Source organism: Medicago sativa, chromosome 4, assembly GCF_051527215.1.
Source record: "Medicago sativa cultivar Bolivia chromosome 4, Bolivia_mono, whole genome shotgun sequence".
NCBI lineage: Eukaryota > Viridiplantae > Streptophyta > Magnoliopsida > Fabales > Fabaceae > Medicago > Medicago sativa.
The window spans coordinates 23,614,168-23,637,840 of NC_140752.1; the positions used below are offsets into that span (position 1 = coordinate 23,614,168).

The 23,673-nt window shown below is 34.8% G+C and overlaps 1 protein-coding gene and 1 long non-coding RNA gene across 2 annotated transcripts; both read left to right on the forward strand.

The window, feature by feature from the left end:
* Positions 1-9,562: 9,562 nt before the first annotated feature.
* On the forward strand, positions 9,563-11,610 carry LOC146927115 (uncharacterized). The gene is made up of 3 exons (XR_015008165.1): positions 9,563-9,888; positions 10,302-10,466; positions 11,101-11,610. It is a non-coding gene; the product is annotated as an uncharacterized LOC146927115 (long non-coding RNA).
* A 7,616-nt stretch (positions 11,611-19,226) lies between these two features.
* LOC146927116 (uncharacterized) lies at positions 19,227-20,447 on the forward strand. Its single transcript, XM_085707014.1, has one exon. The coding sequence runs from the start codon at positions 19,227-19,229 to the stop codon at positions 20,445-20,447; it is 1,221 nt and encodes a 406-aa protein (XP_085563140.1).
* The last annotated feature ends 3,226 nt before the right edge of the window (positions 20,448-23,673 follow it).

Here is a 23,673-nt window from a genome sequence, read left to right on the forward strand (position 1 = left end):
TACGACTTCCATGGTTTATATTAGAATTTTCAAAAACGGCCAAAATGGGGGTTAAGTTAATTTCCTTGTGAATTTACGGATTTTTCTCATTTTTGACCTTTTTTCTTTCACTAAAAAAGGCATAAATTGGCCTAGCCTTATCGAATCGAAGCATGCAATAGTTCCTAGGAAATCTAACAAGCATATCTACGACATCCACGGTTGATTTTAGAAATTTAAAAACGGCCAAAATGGTGGTAAAGTGAATTTCCTTGTTAATTTACGGATTTTACTCGTTTTTGACCCTTTTTCATTCACTAAAAAGAGCATAAAGTGACCTAGCCTTATCGAACCAAAGCATGTAATAGTTCCTAGGAAATCTAACAAGCATATCTACGACTTCCATGGTTTATATTAGAATTTTCAAAAACGGCCAAAATGGGGGTTAAGTTAATTTCCTTGTTAATTTTTGGATTTTACTCGTTTTGACCCATTTTCTTTCACTAAAAAAGGCATAAAGTGGCCTAGCCTTATCGAATCGAAGCATGCAATAGTTCTTAGAAAATATAACAAGCATATCTACGACATCCACAGTTGATTATAGAATTTTAAAAAACGGCCTAAATGGTGGTAAAGTGAATTTCCTTGTTAATCTACGGATTTTACTCGTTTTTGACCCTTTTCCTTTCACTAAAAAGGGCATAAAGTGACCTAGCCTTATCGAATCGAAGCATGTAATAGTTCCTAGGAAATCTAACAAGCATATCTACGACTTCCATGGTTGATTTTAGAATTTTCAAAAATGGCCAAAATGGTTGTAAAGTGAATTTCCTTGTTAATTTACGGATTTTACTCGTTTTTGACCCTTTTTCTTTCACTAAAAACGGCATAAAGTGACCTAGCCTTATCGAATCGAAGCATGTAATAGTTCCTAGGAATCCTGAATAGCATATCTACGACTTCCATGGTTTATATTAGAATTTTCAAAAATGGCCAAAATGGGGGTTAAGTTAATTTCCTTGTGAATTTACGGATTTTTCTCATTTTTGACCCTTTTTCTTTCACTAATAAAGGCATAAATTGGCCTAGCCTTATCGAATCGAAGCATGCAAAATAGTTTCTAGGAAATCTAACGAGCATATCTATGACTTCCATGGTTGATTTTAGAATTTTCAAAAACGGCCAAAATGGTTGTAAAGTGAATTTCCTTGTTAATTTACGGATTTTACTCGTTTTTGACCCTTTTTCTTTCACTAAAAACGGCATAAAGTGACCTAGCCTTATCGAATCGAAGCATGTAATAGTTCCTAGGAATCCTGAATAGCATATCTACGACTTCCATGGTTTATATTAGAATTTTCAAAAATGGCCAAAATGGGGGTTAAGTTAATTTCCTTGTGAATTTACGGATTTTTCTCATTTTTGACCCTTTTTCTTTCACTAAAAAAGGCGTAAATTAGCCTAGCCTTATCGAATCGAAGCATGCAATAGTTCCTAGGAAATCTAACAACCATATCTACGACATCCACGATTGATTTTAGAAATTTAAAAACGGCCAAAATGGTGGTAAAGTGAATTTCCTTGTTAATTTACGGATTTTACTCGTTTTTGACCCTTTTTCTTTCACTAAAAAGAGCATAAAGTGACCTAGCCTTATCGAATCAAAGCATGTAATAGTTCCTAGGAAATCTAACAAGCATATCTACGACTTCCATGGTTTATATTAGAATTTTCAAAAACGGCCAAAATGGGGGTTAAGTTAATTTCCTTGTTAATTTTTGGATTTTACTCGTTTTGACCCATTTTCTTTCACTAAAAAAGGCATAAAGTGGCCTAGCCTTATCGAATCGAAGCATGCAATAGTTCTTAGGAAATATAACAAGCATATCTACGACATCCACAGTTGATTATAGAATTTTAAAAAACGGCCTAAATGGTGGTAAAGTGAATTTCCTTGTTAATTTACGGATTTTACTCGTTTTTGACCCTTTTCCTTTCACTAAAAAGGGCATAAAGTGACCTAGCCTTATCGAATCGAAGCATGTAATAGTTCCTAGGAAATCTAACAAGCATATCTACGACTTCCATGGTTGATTTTAGAATTTTCAAAAACGGCCAAAATGGTTGTAAAGTGAATTTCCTTGTTAATTTACGGATTTTACTCGTTTTTGACCCTTTTTCTTTCACTAAAAACGGCATAAAGTGACCTAGCCTTATCGAATCGAAGCATGTAATAGTTCCTAGGAAACCTGAATAGCATATCTACGACTTCCATGGTTTATATTAGAATTTTCAAAAACGGCCAAAATGGGGGTTAAGTTAATTTCCTTGTGAATTTACGGATTTTTCTCATTTTTGACCCTTTTTCTTTCACTAAAAAAGGCATAAAGTGGCCTAGCCTTATCGAATCGAAGCATGCAATAGTTCTTAGGAAATATAACAAGCATATCTACGACATCCACAGTTGATTATAGAATTTTAAAAAACGGCCTAAATGGTGGTAAAGTGAATTTCCTTGTTAATTTACGGATTTTACTCGTTTTTGACCCTTTTCCTTTCACTAAAAAGGGCATAAAGTGACCTAGCCTTATCGAATCGAAGCATGTAATAGTTCCTAGGTAATCTAACAAGCATATCTACGACTTCCATGGTTGATTTTAGAATTTTCAAAAACGGCCAAAATGGTTGTAAAGTGAATTTCCTTGTTAATTTACGGATTTTACTCGTTTTTGACCCTTTTTCTTTCACTAAAAACGGCATAAAGTGACCTAGCCTTATCGAATCGAAGCATGTAATAGTTCCTAGGAAACCTGAATAGCATATCTACGACTTCCATGGTTTATATTAGAATTTTCAAAAACGGCCAAAATGGGGGTTAAGTTAATTTCCTTGTGAATTTACGGATTTTTCTCATTTTTGACCCTTTTTCTTTCACTAAAAAAGGCATAAATTGGCCTAGCCTTATCGAATCGAAGCATGCAATAGTTCCTAGGAAATCTAACAAGCATATCTACGACATCCACGGTTGATTTTAGAAATTTATAAACGGCCAAAATGGTGGTAAAGTGAATTTCCTTGTTAATTTACGGATTTTACTCGTTTTTGACCCTTTTTCATTCACTAAAAAGAGCATAAAGTGACCTAGCCTTATCGAACCAAAGCATGTAATAGTTCCTAGGAAATCTAACAAGCATATCTACGACTTCCATGGTTTATATTAGAATTTTCAAAAACGGCCAAAATGGGGGTTAAGTTAATTTCCTTGTTAATTTTTGGATTTTACTCGTTTTGACCCATTTTCTTTCACTAAAAAAGGCATAAAGTGGCCTAGCCTTATCGAATCGAAGCATGCAATAGTTCTTAGAAAATATAACAAGCATATCTACGGCATCCACAGTTGATTATAGAATTTTAAAAAACGGCCTAAATGGTGGTAAAGTGAATTTCCTTGTTAATCTACGGATTTTACTCGTTTTTGACCCTTTTCCTTTCACTAAAAAGGGCATAAAGTGACCTAGCCTTATCGAATCGAAGCATGTAACAGTTCCTAGGAAATCTAACAAGCATATCTACGACTTCCATGGTTGATTTTAGAATTTTCAAAAACGGCCAAAATGGTTGTAAAGTGAATTTCCTTGTTAATTTACGGATTTTACTCGTTTTTGACCCTTTTTCTTTCACTAAAAAAGGCATAAAGTGACCTAGCCTTATCGAATCGAAGCATGGAATAGTTCCTAGGAAACCTGAATAGCATATCTACGACTTCCATGGTTTATATTAGAATTTTCAAAAACGGCCAAAATGGGGGTTAAGTTAATTTCCTTGTGAATTTACGGATTTTTCTCATTTTTGACCCTTTTTCTTTCACTAAAAAAGGCATAAATTGGTCTAGCCTTATCGAATCGAAGCATGCAATAGTTCCTAGGAAATCTAACAAGCATATCTACGACATCCACGGTTGATTTTAGAAATTTAAAAACGGCCAAAATGGTGGTAAAGTGAATTTCCTTGTTAATTTACGGATTTTACTCGTTTTTGACCCTTTTTCATTCACTAAAAAGAGCATAAAGTGACCTAGCCTTATCGAACCAAAGCATGTAATAGTTCCTAGGAAATCTAACAAGCATATCTACGACTTCCATGGTTTATATTAGAATTTTCAAAAACGGCCAAAATGGGGGTTAAGTTAATTTCCTTGTTAATTTTTGGATTTTACTCGTTTTGACCCATTTTCTTTCACTAAAAAAGGCATAAAGTGGCCTAGCCTTATCGAATCGAAGCATGCAATAGTTCTTAGAAAATATAACAAGCATATCTACGACATCCACAGTTGATTATAGAATTTTAAAAAACGGCCTAAATGGTGGTAAAGTGAATTTCCTTGTTAATCTACGGATTTTACTCGTTTTTGACCCTTTTCCTTTCACTAAAAAGGGCATAAAGTGACCTAGCCTTATCGAATCGAAGCATGTAATAGTTCCTAGGAAATCTAACAAGCATATCTACGACTTCCATGGTTGATTTTAGAATTTTCAAAAACGGCCAAAATGGTTGTAAAGTGAATTTCCTTGTTAATTTACGGATTTTACTCGTTTTTGACCCTTTTTCTTTCACTAAAAAAGGCATAAAGTGACCTAACCTTATCGAATCGAAGCATGGAATAGTTCCTAGGAAACCTGAATAGCATATCTACGAATTCCAATGTTTATATTAGAATTTTCAAAAACGGCCAAAATGGGGGTTAAGTTAATTTCCTTGTGAATTTACGGATTTTTCTCATTTTTGACCCTTTTTCTTTCACTAAAAAAGGCATAAATTGGCCTAGCCTTATCGAATCGAAGCATGCAATAGTTCCTAGGAAATCTAACAAGCATATCTACGACATCCACGGATGATTTTAGAAATTTAAAAACGGCCAAAATGGTGGTAAAGTGAATTTCCTTATTAATTTACGGATTTTACTCGTTTTTGACCCTTTTTCTTTCACTAAAAAGAGCATAAAGTGACCTAGCCTTATCGAATGAAAGCATGTAATAGTTCCTAGGAAATCTAACAAGCATATCTACGACTTCCATGGTTTATATTAGAATTTTCAAAAACGGCCAAAATGGGGGTTAAGTTAATTTCCTTGTTAATTTTTGGATTTTACTCGTTTTGACCATTTTTCTTTCACTAAAAAAGGCATAAAGTGGCCTAGCCTTATCGAATCGAAGCATGCAATAGTTCTTAGGAAATATAACAAGCATATCTACGACATCCACAGTTGATTATAGAATTTTAAAAAACGGCCTAAATGGTGGTAAAGTGAATTTCCTTGTTAATTTACGGATTTTACTCGTTTTTGACCCTTTTCCTTTCACTAAAAAGGGCATAAAGTGACCTAGCCTTATCGAATCGAATCATGTAATAATTCCTAGGAAATCTAACAAGCATATCTACGACTTCCATGGTTGATTTTAGACTTTTCAAAAACGGCCAAAATGGTTGTAAAGTGAATTTCCTTGTTAATTTACGGATTTTACTCGTTTTTGACCCTTTTTCTTTCACTAAAAAAGGCATAAAGTGACCTAGCCTTATCGAATCGAAGCATGGAATAGTTCCTAGGAAACCTGAATAGCATATCTACGACTTCCATGGTTTATATTAGAATTTTCAAAAACGGCCAAAATGGGGGTTAAGTTAATTTCCTTGTTAATTTACGGATTTTACTCGTTTTTGACCCTTTTTCTTTCACTAAAAAAGGCATAAATTGGCCTAGCCTTATCGAATCGAAGCATGCAATAGTTCCTAGGAAATATAACAAGCATATATACGACATCCACGGTTGGTTATAGAATTTTCAAAAACGGCCTAAATGGGGGTTAAGTGAATTTCCTTGTTAATTTACGAATTTTACTTGTTTTTGACCCTTTTTCTTTCACTAAAAAGGGTATAAAGTGGCCTAGCCTTATCGAATCAAACCATGTAATAGTTTTTAGGAAATCTAACAAGCATATCTAAGACTTCCATGGTTTATATTAGAATTTTCAAAAACGGCCAAAATGGGGGTTAAGTTAATTTCCTTGTCAATTTACGGATTTTACTCGTTTTTGACGCTTTTTCTTTCACTAAAAAAGGCATAAAGTGGCCTAGCCTTATCGAATCGAAGCATGCAATAGTTCCTAGGAAATATAACAAGCATATCTACGACATCCACGGTTGATTATAGAATTTTCAAAAACGGCCTAAATGGGGGTTAAGTGAATTTCCTTGTTAATTTATGGATTTTACTTGTTTTTGACCCTTTTTCTTTCGATACAAAGGGCATAAAGTGGCTTAGCCTTATCGAATCGAACCATGTAATAGTTTTTAGGAAATCTAAAAAGCATATCTACGACTTCCATGGTTTATATTAGAATTTTCAAAAACGGCCTAAATGGGGGTTAAGTTAATTTCCTTGTGAATTTACGGATTTTACTCGTTTTTGACCATTTTTCTTTCACTAAAAAGGGCATAATATGGCCTAGCCTATTGAATCGAAGCATGCAATAGTTCCTAGGAAATCTAAGAAGCATATCTACGACTTTCATGGTTGATTTTAGAAATTTCAAAACGGCCAAAATGGTGGTAAAGTGAATTTCCTTGTTAATTTACGGATTTTACTCGATTTTGATCCTTTTTCTTTCACTAAAAAGGGCACAAAGTGGCCTAGCCTTATCAAAACGAAGAATATAATAGTTCCTAGGAAATATAATAAGCATATCTACGACATCCACGGTTGATTTCAGAATTTTCAAAATCGGCCAAATTGGGGGTTAAGTGAATTTCCTTGTTAATTTACGGATTTTACTCGTTTTTGACCCTTTTTCTTTCACTAAAAAGGGTATAAAGTGACCTAGCCTTATCGAATCGAAGCATGTAATAGTTCCTAGGAAACCTGACTAGCATATCTACGACTTCCATGGTTTATATTAGAATTTTCAAAAACGGCCAAAATGGTGGTAAAGTGAATTTCCTTGTTAATTTACGGATTTTACTCGTTTTTGACCCTTTTTCTTTCACTAAAAAGAGCATAAAGTGACCTACCCTTATCGAATCGAAGCATGTAATAGTTCCTAGCAAATATAATAAGCATATCTACGACATCCACGGTTGATTTCAGAATTTTCAAAATCGGCCAAAATCGGGGTTAAGTTAATTTCCTTATCAATTTACGGATTTTACTCGTTTTTGACGCTTTTTCTTTCACTAAAAAAGGCATAAAGTGGCCTAGCCTTATCGAATCGAAGCATGCAATAGTTCCTAGGAAATATAACAGGCATATCTACGACATCCACAGTTGATTATAGAATTTTTAAAAACGGCCTAAATGGTGGTAAAGTGAATTTCCTTGTTAATTTACGGATTTTACTTGTTTTTGACCCTTTTTCTTTCACTAAAAAGGGTATAAAGTGGCCTAGCCTTATCGAATCGAACCATGTAATAGTTTTTAGGAAATCTAACAAGCATATCTACGACTTCCATGGTTTATATTAGAATTTTCAAAAATGGCCAAAATGGGGGTTAAGTTAATTTCCTTGTCAATTTACGGATTTTCACTGCACCATTTATTGTCTCTGGCAACACTTTTTAGGGGACGTGTAATAATTGTCCCCTAAAAGTCTCTAAGGCAACGATTTATGCCTATTGCCAAATATATTTTCGCAACCCCTGATAAACGTCCCCTAAAATACTTTTGGGGACGATTTTGGAGCGTTACACTGCTATTTAGTTGGTGACAACCGTTAATTGTCCCCTTAGATACTTTTGGGGACGATTTTAGAGTGTCACACTATCATTTCTTTGGTGACAACCATTAATTGTCCCCTTAGATACTTTTGGGGACAATTTTAGATTGTTGCATAAAAATTTCACCAACATCAAATTTCTAGAGAGAGGGGTTAAATTAACCACTTGAATCATATAAGGTTAAATTAACTCATATAAAAGAAATTTAAATTAACGCTTATTTTAAAATTATAACATATTGTTAATGTTTCTTATTTTAAATTATAACATATTTTTAATGTTTCTCTCTAAACCTATTTATTAAAACTGGAATAAATTTCTAATATTTATTTATATACAGAATGAATTTGTGTAGGTATGAAATTCACATATAATGGTAAATTTTGATATATGTTTTGACAATTGGTAAGTTTTATTAGTTTTTGTTTTTATTTTCTGTGATTGAGTGATCCAGATTAATCTAATCAAACCCAGTTTAATACAAGTGCACGTTTTTTTTATAGAGATCGAGTTATAAATCTGATTTATCCGGTTTAATCCGGTTTAGTCATGCAGTTCACCAGTGAAAAGATGGACGTGCCCGTCTTTTCGCTCTTTTTATTGCGCCAACGTTTGAAAATTATGAACAATATTTTTTTTTATAATTTTTTTTTTTGATTGTGATCAAAACTAAAAATATAAATATTTTTGCTTTCAATTTATAAAAAAACCAAACTAACGGTGATTATCTACTTCAATGACATCAATATAACAAAAAAAAAATTAATCTAGAATATTTTTTGAATGGCACAATTCAAGGGTATAATTGGGATAATAAAAAGTAAGAATAAATATACTCATCTAGTTTGTTACACTTTTTAAATGATAAAGGAAAAAAACCAAACATAAATATATTCATATCGTGTTTGTTACATTTTTTTTAATATTTAAATTTATTTTTATCTATTTGTTACATGTGTTGAAATTTGAGCCAATGAATTGAACCTAACGAGCCGAAACAAGTTGTTCGTGAACTTTAAACGAGTTGAACTCTAGTTAAAAAAGGTTCGTTTCGAACTCGAGTCGAGTTTCGAGCTGAACCAATTCTTATCGAGTCGAGTCGAGCTCAGGCAGGTTCGATTCGACTGATTTCTAGCCCATATACACACACACACACACACTAAAATTAAAAATATTATAATTTTTTTTTATAAAATTATAAAAAATATTATAAAAATTACATGGAGAGGTTTATTAAAAATAAATTATAATATTATAAAAAATATTATAAAAATTACATGGAGAGGTTTATTAAAAATAAATTTAAAAGTTAATAAAAAATCTAAGTATAATTTTTTTGTCATTTAGTATATTATATTTTTTTGAAGGAGTTGTTAAGTAAACGTAAAAAAAAGAGTGGTTAAGTATAAAATTGCTATACTTACTTTTTCTTTATCTCAATTATACTAGTAAACAACTTTCTTAAGCGTTAGTGTAATAAAAAGAGCGGAAAAACAAATAAAAAAATTTGGCTGATTTTTTTTTTTTGAAAGGATGCGCATAAAATAATTCTACACTAATAAAATATATTAATTAAACTCTATAATATATAATATAATATCAAGTTTTATCGGTCAGTTCCTAAGTAACCAATTGAACTAATCCGTAGAGCTTTTTTTTTTTTGACACAACTAATCCGTAGAGCTTATCCATAAAGAAATAATACACATTTAATTATTATTTTTTTTAAAAGAAAAATACACAATTAGAAGTTTAGAACATTATCCCTTCCTTCTGTCAAAAATAAATAAATAAAACATTATCCCTTCCAGAGATACGTACGTCCACTCACTTCATCCCTTCGATGTCTCTCTTCAAATCCCTAAACCCCTTACGAGTTCGATTTCTCTCTTCAAATCCTGTTTCACCTTCCGATTCTCTTTCACGTGATTTTCACCATGATGACTCTCCTCTTTCGCAATCGCTGTCACAGTCGATGTCACGTGCTCTGTATAAGCTTCGATCCCAAAGGTCGATTGGTAAGAAAAGCGGCTCTGGTAGTCGGCAAAGTGGGATTCAGACTTTGCGTGATGTGAAACGATATCAAGATTATGGCTCTGAGTCTGATGAATCGCAAGAGTATTACGCTGGTGGTCAGAAGAGGTAAATTTCATTTTTTTAAACTTTTCATTGATTTTGATTTTGATTATGGAAATGTGAGCGAATACTTAGGGTTTTAAGTTTATAGGGAAATTGATAATGATTAATTGTAATATTAGGTTTAGGTTTTGTGAATTGTGAGATTTTGTTTCTATTTATGTCATTATTTTTTATTTTTTTATGTGTTTATATGATATATGTATGATTTTTTATTTTTTATTTACGTCACACTCTTAATTTTGCATTGCAGTTCCTTCATATTTCAATTAGGTTTCATGTTTTCTCTAATTTTTATTTAACAATGATTCATTGATTTAAATAATTTGGATTTAATCTATAAAATTATTGATGGTGATGAAATTTGTATGTTATTTAATTCATCAATTTATCTGTTATTTGTTATTTGGGTTTTTGAGTTGGTTGGAAGTTCTGCAAGGGATATCAATTAGTAAGAGATGGTACGGAATCAATTACGGCTGGCACCTCTAAGCCTTGGGCGCGGCGCGGCAAAGCAACGTTGACACTATAGTATGGTGACATGAGTGCAGGCCTTCAATTGGATACGATGGCACAATGATCAAGTGAGTGTTTGTTTTCCTTAGTGTTAGTTGATTGATTTATTTGTTAATGTTATTGAGCATTAATTGAAACTTTAACTAATAGATTTGGTTTTGTAATACTAATAGATTCAATAATACTTTGCATTGTTTTTCACAAATATCAATGTTAGAAGTGTATGGTTGTAGGTTGCTGGTATATTTATATAGCTACAAAAGTACCTATTGTTAGGAGTATATTGCTGTAGGTTCGGAAATTATCCACTTCAATGACATGTAGGTTTACTTTCTTGCATTCATTGAATTTGTCAGGAAAATGTAAAAATTAAAGAAGAAATGGGTTTCCCCTTAGAAAATGTTAGCAAGGATGTGTTGGGTTCTACTATTGAGGTTTGTGTTATACTGTGACATACATTCATGTTTTGCTTCACATGCTTCTGCTTCTACTAAATTCTCTTCATTTTGTTCTTGCATTTGGATTTTGTTGAAAGTTGAGAGACCTTTTAGTTAATCTATATCTAATGGTTAATGTTTTATTTCTAAGTTACATATTTTTGTTGTTGGGTTCACTTATGTGTTGGCTGAAGCACAATTGCTTTTTTGTAATATGTAGATGTGTATACTTCCTTATTGTGTAATTGTTCTCATTGTTGTGTAGGAAGTAATTAAATGAGATGTGGAAAGGAGTATTAGTGCATGAAATTGATTCATAGAAAGTAAGGCAAAGCTTTTCATATTGTTTAGTCAATACTTAATGTTGATGTTGGTTATTTTGATTCATAGAAAGTAAGACAAAACTTTTCATAGAAAGTAAGGCAAAGCATTGGAGCATGATGGTTGTTGTTCTCCTTCATAGACACGTGCAACAACTAAAAGTTGACCCCACCTTGGATGAAGCACTTGCCCTTCGTTGGTGTTTGAACTGGATTCAAGCTACTAATCAAGGTGGTCACTTTCTAGTGGAAATGGATATTGGGGTCTGTGTCAAATGCCTCGAAGGCAAAATTGAAGTAGCTTCCACTAGTAATGTTATGTTAGATTGTTGTGGAATTTTATCTAGTTTTTCTAATTGTATGGTAACTTTTATCAAAATGTGTAAGAATGTGATGCTCATTGTTTAGTGGAGTTAGCCAAACAATTTAGTTTGAACTCTTGGGTTTGATTTGTTCCAGAACATATTGCCTTTGTTATCGGTAAGGAAATGCTCCTTGTTATTTGAAGTTAAAAAAATACTCATCATTGGTATGAGTTTTTGTATTGATAAAATTTGTAAAATACTCATCATATTGGTATGAGTTTTTGTATTGATAAAAGTTTGTAATATATGAATTTTTATGAAAATATGTTGATGTAGGACATAAACTAGAGAAATGAGGATGACTCTATTTTTATTTATAAAATGTCATCCAATCAGCCTAGGTTTAAATATATCAAACAAATTAATTTTTATTTTTTTATTTTTTCAAGTATTAGGCAACGCTTATGAATTGTTGTTAGATATGGCAACAATTGAAAACGTCGCCTATTTTTCTCCAGAAAAGCGTCCCCTATTCCTGGACTTTAGGAGACGTTTATAAAAAGTGTGCCCAAAAGTGCAAAAAAATCGTCCCCTTAGACTATAGGCGACACTCGCATAGGAGACCCCTGAAAAACGTCCCCTATTCTTTTTGGCAACGCTTTTAACAGTTCTGGCAACGTTTTTCAATTGTTCCAGGAGAGGATAAATGGTGTAGTGTTTACTCGTTTTTGACGCTTTTTCTTTCACTAAAAAAGGCATAAAGTGGTATAGCCTTATCGAATCGAAGCATGCAATAGTTCCTAGGAATTATAACAAGCATATCTACGACATTCACGGTTGATTATAGAATTTTCAAAAACGGCCTAAATGGGGGTTAAGTGAATTTCCTTGTTAATTTACGGATTTTACTTGTTTTTGACCCTTTTTCTTTCAATACAAAGGGCATAAAGTGACCTAGCCTTATCGAATCGAAGCATGTAATAGTTCCTAGGAAACCTGACAAGCATATCTACGACTTCCATGGTTTATATTAGAATTTTCAAAAACGGCCAAAATGGGGGTTAAGTTAATTTCCTTGTGAATTTACGGATTTTTCTCGCTTTTGACCCTTTTTCTTTCACTAAAAAAGACATAAATTGACCTAGCCTTATCGAATCGAAGCATGCAATAGTTCCTAGGAAATCTAACAAGCATATCTACGACATCCACGATTGATTTTAGAAATTTCAAAAGCGGCCCAAATGGTGGTAAAGTGAATTTCCTTGTTAATTTACGGATTTTACTCGTTTTTGACCCTTTTTCTTTCACTAAAAAGAGCATAATGTGACCTAGCCTTATCGAATCGAAGCATGTAATAGTTCCTAGGAAATCTAACAAGCATATCTACGACTTCCATGGTTTATATTAGAATTTTCAAAAACGGCCAAAATGGGGGTTAAGTTAATTTCCTTGTTAATTTACAGATTTTACTCGTTTTTTACCTTTTTTCTTTCACTAAAAAGGGCATAAGGTGGCCTAGCCTTATCGAATCGAAGCATGCAAAATAGTTTCTAGGAAATCTAACGAGCATATCTATGACTTCCATGGTTGATTTTAGAATTTTCAAAAACGGCCAAAATGGGGGTTAGGTTAATTTCCTTGTTAATTTACGGATTTTACTCGTTTTTGAACCCTTTTTCTTTCACAAAAATGGGCATAAAGTGGCCTAGCCTTATCGAATCGAGGAATGTAATAGTTCCTAGGAAATTGAACGAGCATATCTATAACTTACATGGTTGATTTTAGAAATTTCAAAAACGGCCAAAATGGTGGTAAAGTGAATTTCCTTGTTAATTTACGGATTTTACTCATTTATGACCCTTTTTCTTTCACTAAAAAGGGCATAAAGTGACCTAGCCTTATCGAATCGAAGCATGCAAAATAGTTTCTAGGAAATCTAACGAGCATATCTATGACTTCCATGGTTGATTTCAGAATTTTCAAAATCGGCCAAATTGGGGGTTAAGTGAATTTCCTTGTTAATTTACGGATTTTACTCGTTTTTTACCCTTTTTCTTTCACTAAAAAGGGCATAAAGTGACCTAGCCTTATCGAATCGAAGCATGTAATAGTTCCTAGGAAACATGAAAAGCATATCTATGACTTCCATGGTTTATATTAGAATTTTCAAAAACGGCCAAAATGGGGGTTAAGTTAATTTCCTTGTGAATTTACGGATTTTTCTCGTTTTTGACCCTTTTTCTTTCACTAAAAAGGGCATAAAGTGGCCTAGCCTTATCGAATCGAAGCATGTAGTAGTTCCTAGAAAATTTGACAAGCATATCTACGACTTCCATGGTTCATATTAGAATTTTCAAAAACGGCCAAAATGGGGGTTAAGTTAATTTCCTTGTAAATTTACGGATTTTACTCGTTTTTTACCTTTTTTCTTTCACCAAAAAAGGCATAAAGTGGCCTAGCCTTATCGAATCGAAGCATGCAAAATAGTTTCTAGGAAATCTAACGAGCATATCTATGACTTCTATGGTTGATTTTAGAATTTTCAAAAACGGCCAAAATGGTTGTAAAGTGAATTTCCTTGTTAATTTACGGATTTTACTCGTTTTTGACAATTTTTCTTTCACTAAAAAAGGCATAAAGTGACCTAGCCTTATCGAATCGAAGCATGTAATAGTTCCTAGGAAACCTGAATAGCATATCTACGACTTTCATGGTTTATATTAGAATTTTCAAAAACGGCCAAAATGGGGGTTAAGTTAATTTCCTTGTGAATTTACGGATTTTTCTCATTTTTGACCTTTTTTCTTTCACTAAAAAAGGCATAAATTGGTCTAGCCTTATCGAATCGAAGCATGCAATAGTTCCTAGGAAATCTAATAAGCATATCTACGACATCCACGGTTGATTTTAGAAATTTAAAAACGGCCAAAATGGTGGTAAAGTGAATTTCCTTGTTAATTTACGGATTTTACTCGTTTTTGACCCTTTTTCTTTCACTAAAAAGAGCATAAAGTGACCTAGCCTTATCGAATCAAAGCATGTAATAGTTCCTAGGAAATCTAACAAGCATATCTACGACTTCCATGATTTATATTAAAATTTTCAAAAACGGCCAAAATGGGGGTTAAGTTAATTTCCTTGTTAATTTTTGGATTTTACTCGTTTTGACCCTTTTTCTTTCACTAAAAAAGGCATAAAGTGGCCTAGCCTTATCGAATCGAAGCATGCAATAGTTCTTAGGAAATATAACAAGCATATCTACGACATCCACAGTTGATTATAGAATTTTAAAAAACAGCCTAAATGGTGGTAAAGTGAATTTCCTTGTTAATTTACGGATTTTACTCGTTTTTGACCCTTTTCCTTTCACTAAAAAGGGCATAAAGTGACCTAGCCTTATCGAATCGAAGCATGTAATAGTTCCTAGGAAATCTAACAAGCATATCTACGACTTCCATGATTTATATTAAAATTTTCAAAAACGGCCAAAATGGGGGTTAAGTTAATTTCCTTGTTAATTTACGGATTTTACTCGTTTTTGACCCTTTTTCTTTCACTAAAAAAGGCATAAATTGGCCTAGCCTTATCGAATCGAAGCATGCAATAGTTCCTAGGAAATATAACAAGCATATCTATGACATCCACGGTTGATTATAGAATTTTCAAAAACGGCCTAAATGGGGGTTAAGTGAATTTCCTTGTTAATTTATGAATTTTACTTGTTTTTGACCCTTTTTCTTTCACTAAAAAGGGTATAAAGTGGCCTAGCCTTATCGAATCAAACCATGTAATAGTTTTTAGGAAATCTAACAAGCATATCTACGACTTCCATGGTTTATATTAGAATTTTCAAAAACGGCCAAAATGGGGGTTAAGTTAATTTCCTTGTGAATTTACGGATTTTACTCGTTTTTGACCATTTTTCTTTCACTAAAAAGGGCATAATAAGGCCTAGCCTATTGAATCGAACATGCAATAGTTCCTAGGAAATCTAAGAAGCATATCTACGACTTCTATGGTTGATTTTAGAAATTTCAAAACGGTCAAAACGGTGGTAAAGTGAATTTCCTTGTTAATTTACAGATTTTACTCGATTTTGATCCTTTTTCTTTCACTAAAAAGGGCACAAAGTGGCCTAGCCTTATCGAAACGATGGATATAATAGTTCCTAGGAAATAGAATAAGCATATCTACGACATCCACGGTTGATTTCAGAATTTTCAAAATCGGCCAAATTGGGGGTTAAGTGAATTTCCTTGTTGATTTACGGATTTGACTCGTTTTTGACCCTTTTTCTTTCACTAAAAAGGGCATAAAGTGACCTAGCCTTATCGAATCGAAGCATGTAATAGTTCCTAGGAAACCTGACAAGCATATCTACGACTTCCATGGTTTATATTAGAATTTTCAAAAACGGCCAAAATGGGGGTTAAGTTAATTTCCTTGTGAATTTACGGATTTTTCTCGTTTTTGACCCTTTTTCTTTCACTAAAAAAGGCATAAATTGACCTAGCCTTATCGAATCGAAGCATGCAATAGTTCATAGGAAATCTAACAAGCATATCTACGACATCCACGATTGATTTTAGAAATTTCAAAAGCGGCCAAAATGGTGGTAAAGTGAATTTCCTTATTAATTTACGGATTTTACTCGTTTTTGACCCTTTTTCTTTCACTAAAAAGAGCATAATGTGACCTGGCCTTATCGAATCGAAGCATGTAATAGTTCCTAGGAAATCTAACAAGCATATCTACGACTTCCATGTGTCATACCCCAATTTTTGACCTAAGGTCCCACTGACACATGTCCTCTGACTCGGAATATTCTGTCTTTTCAGTGAAAATTTTGGCAGAAAGGTATTTTAAAATACCTCATTTTTGTTCCGATTCGGGCCCTTTTCTCACTTTATTTTTATTATTAGTTTTTTTTATTATTTCCATCTTTTATTTAATTTTATAATTTTTATTTTTATTTTCAAATTTTATTTTATCTTTTAATTAGTCATTTTTCATATTTTATTTTAGTCACTTTTATTTTATTATCCAAGTAAAAAAAAACCAAAGTGTCAATGAGTCCAGAATTAAGTGTCCAGGGGTCCAAAATATTTTTTCCTCCGAGTCATGCCATAATCAGTGCAGAGTCAAAACTTTCTTCCCATTTTTCATCAGGAACGCGTTTCATCATCAATACCTCTTCTCACTTTTTTTATTTATTAGTCTTATTTTTTTTTTAAACTTTTAGTTTTTTATTTTTATCTTTCATTTTTATTCAGTCTTGATTTTTATATATATATATTTTTTTTATTTTCCATTTTGCCATTTTATTTTTATTCTTTCGTTTAATTACTTCTTTAGGTTTTTATTAACTTTTTTAATGAGTCCAAAAATTGTCAAAAAATATAGTGTCAAGGTCCAATTTTTTTTTCTTTCCTTTCTCAAGTGTGCCACCAATCATGCCATTTTTACATGTCAACTCTCCCATTTGAAAATTCATTCAAATCACATTCCAAAACCATCAATCTCATTCAAATCCCCATCAAAGTGCATTAAACCAATTTTCCATTTTTCATCAACCTTAGAACCTATAAATAGAGCTCTCATCCTTCACAATTCCACACACCAAAAGTTCTCTTGAGTTGTCAAAGAACTTTTCTCTCTTCTCCCACATTTAGCTTGTGTTGACGAGCTATTCTTTTCTTCTCCCTCTTTTTTCCGTCCCTTCGGAATTTTGTCCCTTCGGTAATTTTTGTCCCTTCAGTTGTCCCTTTCTTTTATTTTCTTGCATTTTATTCTTTTTAACATTTTATTTTATTTCTATTTAGCATTTTAATTATTGTCATTTATTTTCCAGCAATTAGAATGTATTTAGGTCCAATGTAAATATAAATGAGAAAAGTGTGTGTGTGTGTGTGTGTGTGTGTGTCTTTTATTTCTTTACCGCTTTATATATATATCAAAAAATACAAAAAAAATAGATTAGGGATTTTGTGGTGACCCAACGTCACTACAAAAATCCACGCGCTTTTATTTTTATTGCTCCGTTAGTTTAATTTTCATTTATTATTCCAAAACAACAAAAACATTCAAATAACAAAAATCACAAAAATATTTTCATAATAAACCTTGATTTTCAATCAAGTGATCGTTCTTTTTTATTTTATTTCTTAATCAAACTTCAATCAATTTAATCATACCTTGAGTCCATTTTTCTTTCAATATAAAAAATACAAACCAATTCTCATTTGCCACTTGACTTTTTATTTTAAAACCTTTTTTCAAAACCAATAAAAAACACAAAACAAATCAAACGTCATTTTTTTAACCCCGAACTACGAGGTTTTGATCCCTCACGGGTACGTAGGCAGAGGACACTCGTCCTTCCAAATCAATAAAATGTAGATAATTAGGTCTTCCTTTTTTAATCATTTCAAAATTTCATTTTTTTTTTAAAAAAAAAGCAAGCAAATTTATAGCACAAGAAGTTAAATAAAATCAAGAGGTTCTCGTAGAGTATTACGAATATTTAGGGTGCTAATACCTTCCCTAAATATAACCAACCCCCGGACCCCCCAATTTAAATAAATTTTTTCAAAGTCGTGAAATAAAAAGTGAGTCAAACGCTAACCAAATAGCCTTGATCTCCGAAAAATGACGCGACAGAAATGGCGACTTCACTGGGGACCCCCCTAAGAGGGTTGAGCCTAACTTGGTTTTATCTAAATTTTTGCGCTATTACTTGCTAAAAAATAAAAATAAAAGATGGAAATATATGTATGTATATTCTCTCCTTCTTCCTTCTTCTTTCTTTTAACGTGAGTGGTGAGAGAAGTCCTACACCCGGACTTGAGGGAAATTAAGATAGGACCGGGTATAATCATAGTTTCCATGCCAAGAGTACTCTTCGGTATTGGTACATGTGATAACCCACTCAATTGAGGGATCTTGGAGGTATACTTTTGTCGACGTGAGTACTCGCGTATGGCATGTTACTTTCAAGTGACCGTTGATGTTGAGAACCTTTAGTCACCTTTAACCCATCTTGGCCTTTTAGGACGTAGTGCGGTGGCTAGTCGAGAGTACTCTCGTATTGGTTGACACGCGATACTACACCCAAACGAGACTAACCTACGAATATTGTTGGAACGAGAGTACTCTCGTCACCTAACAAATATTTGGAAGTGGTTGTAGACTTTGGGAACTTGGTAGAACCCTTGTTACATATGCAAATGAAAACCATAGTCCTTACCAAAAGGCGTTGTTACCCTTGACTCCATCATCATGACCTTAAACCTCACCATGTTTTCACCGTTTGTGTAGCATAATCATGCATACATGCATTCATTCATAAAAAAAAAATCACATCAATATCCAAGGGCTTAGATAAGTTTTTTGTAAACATCAAAGGTATGGACCTTGTACAAAGGGACACCAAGAAATACAATCTCAAAATTAGACCTTAGCTTTGTTGGGGACTTTTTCCTTGGCTTTTCTTTTTCCCTTAAAAAAGGAACTGCAATTAATATCTCAAATTATCAAATGAAACAATGCTCCTTGTGATGTTTACAATTACCTTGACAAGTCCAGCGAAAAAAAATGTGTGTCTATTTTTGCATAAGCACCTTGCATCATTTTGCATTTCATAGTCTCAATTTCGAGTCTCACAAGTTTTCCTTCTCCATGAAAGGTCAACCCACCTCAAAAGTGTCATGGCGTCCTCGTCCGAAACCAACTCGCATTTACAACACTCGAGCAATCATAAAGAGAAGATGGAGTTTCTCGAGCAAGAAAATCAATTGCTCCGGGAGGAAATGGCCGCCATGCAGACTAAGATGGACGAAATGACTGAACTGATGAAGACACTGACGGCTGCTCAAGCACAAACACCTCCACCTCTTGTAACAGCTCCTCCAGTCGCCATGACATACTCAGCACCTGTGATCCATACTACTCTTCAAGATGAAGAACCCATCTTCCATTCAGGGAGTGTAGGGGCATATGATAGATTGGATGGGCTACAAGAGAAGTATGATAAAATTCAGCAAGATGTGAGAGCCCTCAATGGGAAGAAAGTGTTTGGGAAGACTGCTTACGATCTCTGTTTGGTGCCGAACGTCCAGATACCCCACAAGTTCAAGGTCCCAGATTTCGAGAAGTATAAAGGGAACTCCTGTCCTGAGGAACATCTAACAATGTATGTGAGAAGGATGTCTGCCTATGCCAAGGATGATCCGGTCCTTATTTATTTCTTTCAAGAGAGTTTGGCTAGTCCTGCCTCAAAATGGTACATGAATCTAGACAAAACAAAGATCCGATCTTTCCATGATCTGTGTGATGCTTTTGTGGAACAATACAGTTACAATGTGGATATGGCCCCAGACCGAAGCGATCTTCAGGCTATGACTCAGGGAGACAAAGAAACATTCAAGGAATATGCTCAGCGGTGGAGAAATATCGCTGCCCAAGTCAGCCCACGTGTGGAAGGGAAGGAGATGACCAAACTTTTCTTAAAGACTCTCAATCAGTTCTATTACGTGAATATGGTCGGAAGTACGCCCAAGGACTTTGCTGATATGGTTGCTATAGGTGTACAGTTGGAAGAAGGAGTCCGACAAGGACGATTGATCAAAGAAAGTGTTCCCGCTAGTAGTTCGAAAAAGAAGGAGCGGGAGGTTAGTATGGTGAAAGAACACCCTCAGCCACAATATCCTCAGCAACCATATCAGCAACAGCAGCCTCGACAACATGCCTCAAGGGCACAATTTGCCCTGATTCCCATGAAATATGCTGTTTTGCTTCCACAGTTGCTCGAAAAGAATCTAGTCCAGACCAAGTCGCCTCCTCCGGTGCCAGCAAGATTGCCAGCATGGTATAGACCTGACCTTTTCTGTAACTTCCATCAAGGGGCACCTGGCCATGATATTGAACATTGTAATGCACTGAAGAAAGAAGTCCAAAATTTGATCCGGACCAACCGCCTGACTTTCTAAGTCTTGACTCCAAATGTGCAAGCCAATCTACTACTAGATCATGGTGTCTAATGTTGCAACACAAAGAGGGATTAGCTGCAATTGATTCGATGTTGATGTTTTCTTCCGCTACTCGATTTGTTTAAATGATATGTTTATTGTTCACTGCTTTTCAAAAAAATCTTTTTGTCCCGCCCGAGACGAAAGTGAACTTGTGTAGGGCTTTTTGCTTCATGTATTTTCCATCATTAATAAAAAGGTCGTTTTGATCCCGACTTTGTGTTTTGTTTTGTGCTTTTTTGGAAAAATGGTAATACAAAAAACCAAAAAAATTCTTCTTTAATCATTCTCAAATATCTGCATAGTCATAACTTATACTTACTTGTCAAAATCAATAATCAAATCATGCATTAATAAACCCGTTGAACACATTAACCATGTACTCTCTTCCAACTTTGAGTTCCTTGTATCTGAAGCTGAAGGGAAGAATAAAGACACTCCCGATGAGATCTCTCGCATGCTGGGGCATCTTGGCCGTTGAAGCTACAAACAAAAAATATTGTCCAGAAGATGGTGGTCACTTTCAAAGACTGGCATGAGATGTTACCGTTGCCTCGCATGGATATCGTACTTCAGTACACATTTCAACAGGGGCAACCCCCCCTCCTTCCCCAATATGCGACATGGAGGTCGTGCTTCTCGTGGAAGTCGATGTCCCGTCAATAGGAGTTCTGCTAAAGTCCAAGCTTCATCGAATTTAAACGAATGACGACCTGGTGCAAATATATCAAAAGAGGTTTGAAACAAGCTTCTAACAAGAAGGTTCATCCCCATGAAATTCAAGGAGACTTCATGCCTAAAAATGTACTATTTTTCCAACCAGACTCCAGGGGCAAGTAGACGCCTAACTATGAAGGCCCATGTGCAATGACTTTCGCAACTACGGATGGTGACAAACTCACGCGTCCTATGAATGCTGATGCAGTCAAGAAATACTCTGTCAAAAAATAAAAAGCTCGATAAGTCGCACACTTGAAAAGGCGACTTAGGCAAAAATGAGCGTCTTGGTGGACTGAAAACCTGAAATGGCGGTCCAGGCAAAAGTTAGAGACATGGACAAAAAATGATTATCCTGATAGATTGAAAACCCGAAAAGGGCAATCTATGCAAAAGTTAAGGATCATGACAAAGTAACTGCATCAGGCAAGCACAATCCACTTGGGGCATTTCAGTTATCAAAAGACCTTCGATTCAAAGCACCTGCAGATCAAAGACTCGGAACAGGGGCATTCAAAGTTGTCAGGGAGAATAACGGTTATTGTGTTCAATGTACCTTTCCATATATTTACCATTTTCCAAATTTTTCAAAGATCTGTGGAACCATGCCGTTGGCAGGCCACCACTCAATTCATCAAATTTGAGCCTGTGCCCATTTATTTGGAACTATCATTTATCCTATTTGCAAAATTTCTTCTATTTTTGATGGCAATACCTGAAGCAAAAATTTTCAAAAAAATACAAAAACTTTTTACATCTTTTGAAAAGTGTGAACAACAAGCACACTCTCTTTGAACTTGTGAGTAGTTGAAGCGTACATCAGCGTCCGCCTCGAAAACGGTTACACTCCGAAAGAGAAACATGGCTTCGCACAATGGAGAGGACTTCTGCTTTTGCAAGACGCAGTCATATACAAAAAAATAATAAAAAAAATCAAAGCTCGCTAAGTTGAAAACCCGAAAGGGCGGCTTAGGCAATAGAGAGCGTCCCGGTGGACTGAAAACCCGAAAGGGCGGTCCAGGCAAAAATTAGGGGCAGAAAAAAGGAATATACTCCCGGTGGACTGAAAACCTGAAAGGGCGGTCCAGACAAAAGTTAGGGAATTTCAAAACAATAATATACAAAAAAAAAAATGACTGTTGAAGCATGCCAGGGTAAAAGCACTCCCTGATTTACAAATGGCGACTTCTTCTAGACTTTTGGTTAACAATGGGCTTTATCCCCAGGAGACATCAGTTGCCGCCTTGTGCCAGACTTCATCCCATCAATGGATCAATTTGTTCACAATGTGATCATTTCCAAGGAAGTTTGCCGAGTGTTTGTACTGCGATGTTAGTCCGCCTCCCATCTTGCATGTCTTGCCTCGTCTCATCGAGTTCACCTGTCACGAACAGTTTATACAGTCATACAAGTTACATTCATACATTCATACAATCATACATTCATACATTAATACTTTCACATATGCATACACAGCCTATACACAATATCAATTCATACATTGTTGCATCAGTCACCCAGAGTCATGTTGGATCGTGTCTTTTCAGTTCGGTCTCTACTTATCATTGTGTCAAGCCGCAAGTTTCTACACATGAACATCTGGCATTTACCTTCTTATCATCAAAAGTGTCATCCCAATGTGTCTGGTCCTGAGATGTCACTCATTATAAGCCCGGCGGATTCCGGCGAACTCTTACAAAGCCTGGTGGATTCTGGCAATCTTTTACAAAGCCCGGTGGATTCCGGCACAACCTTGCAAAAGCCGAGTGGATTCTCGCTAAACTCTTATGAAGCCCGGTGGATTCCGGCACAACCTAGCAAAAGCCGAGTGGATTCTCGCAAAAGCCGAGTGGATTCTCGCAAAAGCCGAGTGAATTCTCGCATATGTTTACCAAGCCGAGTGGATTCTCGCAAAAACCGAGTGGATTCTCGCAAACCTTATCAAAAGCCGAGTGGATTCTCGCAAACCTTATCAAAAGCCGAGTGGATTCTCGCAAATGTCTATCAAAAGCCGAGTGGATTCTCGCGAATGTTTATCAAAATCCGAGTGGATTCTTGCGAATGTTTATCAAAAGCCGAGTGGATTCTCGCGAATGTTTATCAAAAGCCGGGTGGATTCTCGCAAATGTTTACCTTGTTTCAAGCTGCTAGTCCTAAACAACGGACCGCTTGAGTTTACCTTCTAATCTTGTTTCAAGCCGCCAGTCCAAAACAACGGACCGCTTGAATTTCCTTTTAGTCTTGTTCCAAGCTGCCAGTCCTAAACAACGGACCGTTTGAGTCTACATTTTGTCTTATTTCAGGCTGCTAGTCCTAAACAACGGACCGCTTGAGTTTCCTCTTTGTCTTATTTTAAGCTGCCAGTCCTAAACAACGGACCGCTTGAGTCTACATTTTGTCTTATTTCAGGCTGCTAGTCCTAAACAACGGACCACTTGAGTTTCCTCTTTGTCTTATTTTAAGCTGCCAG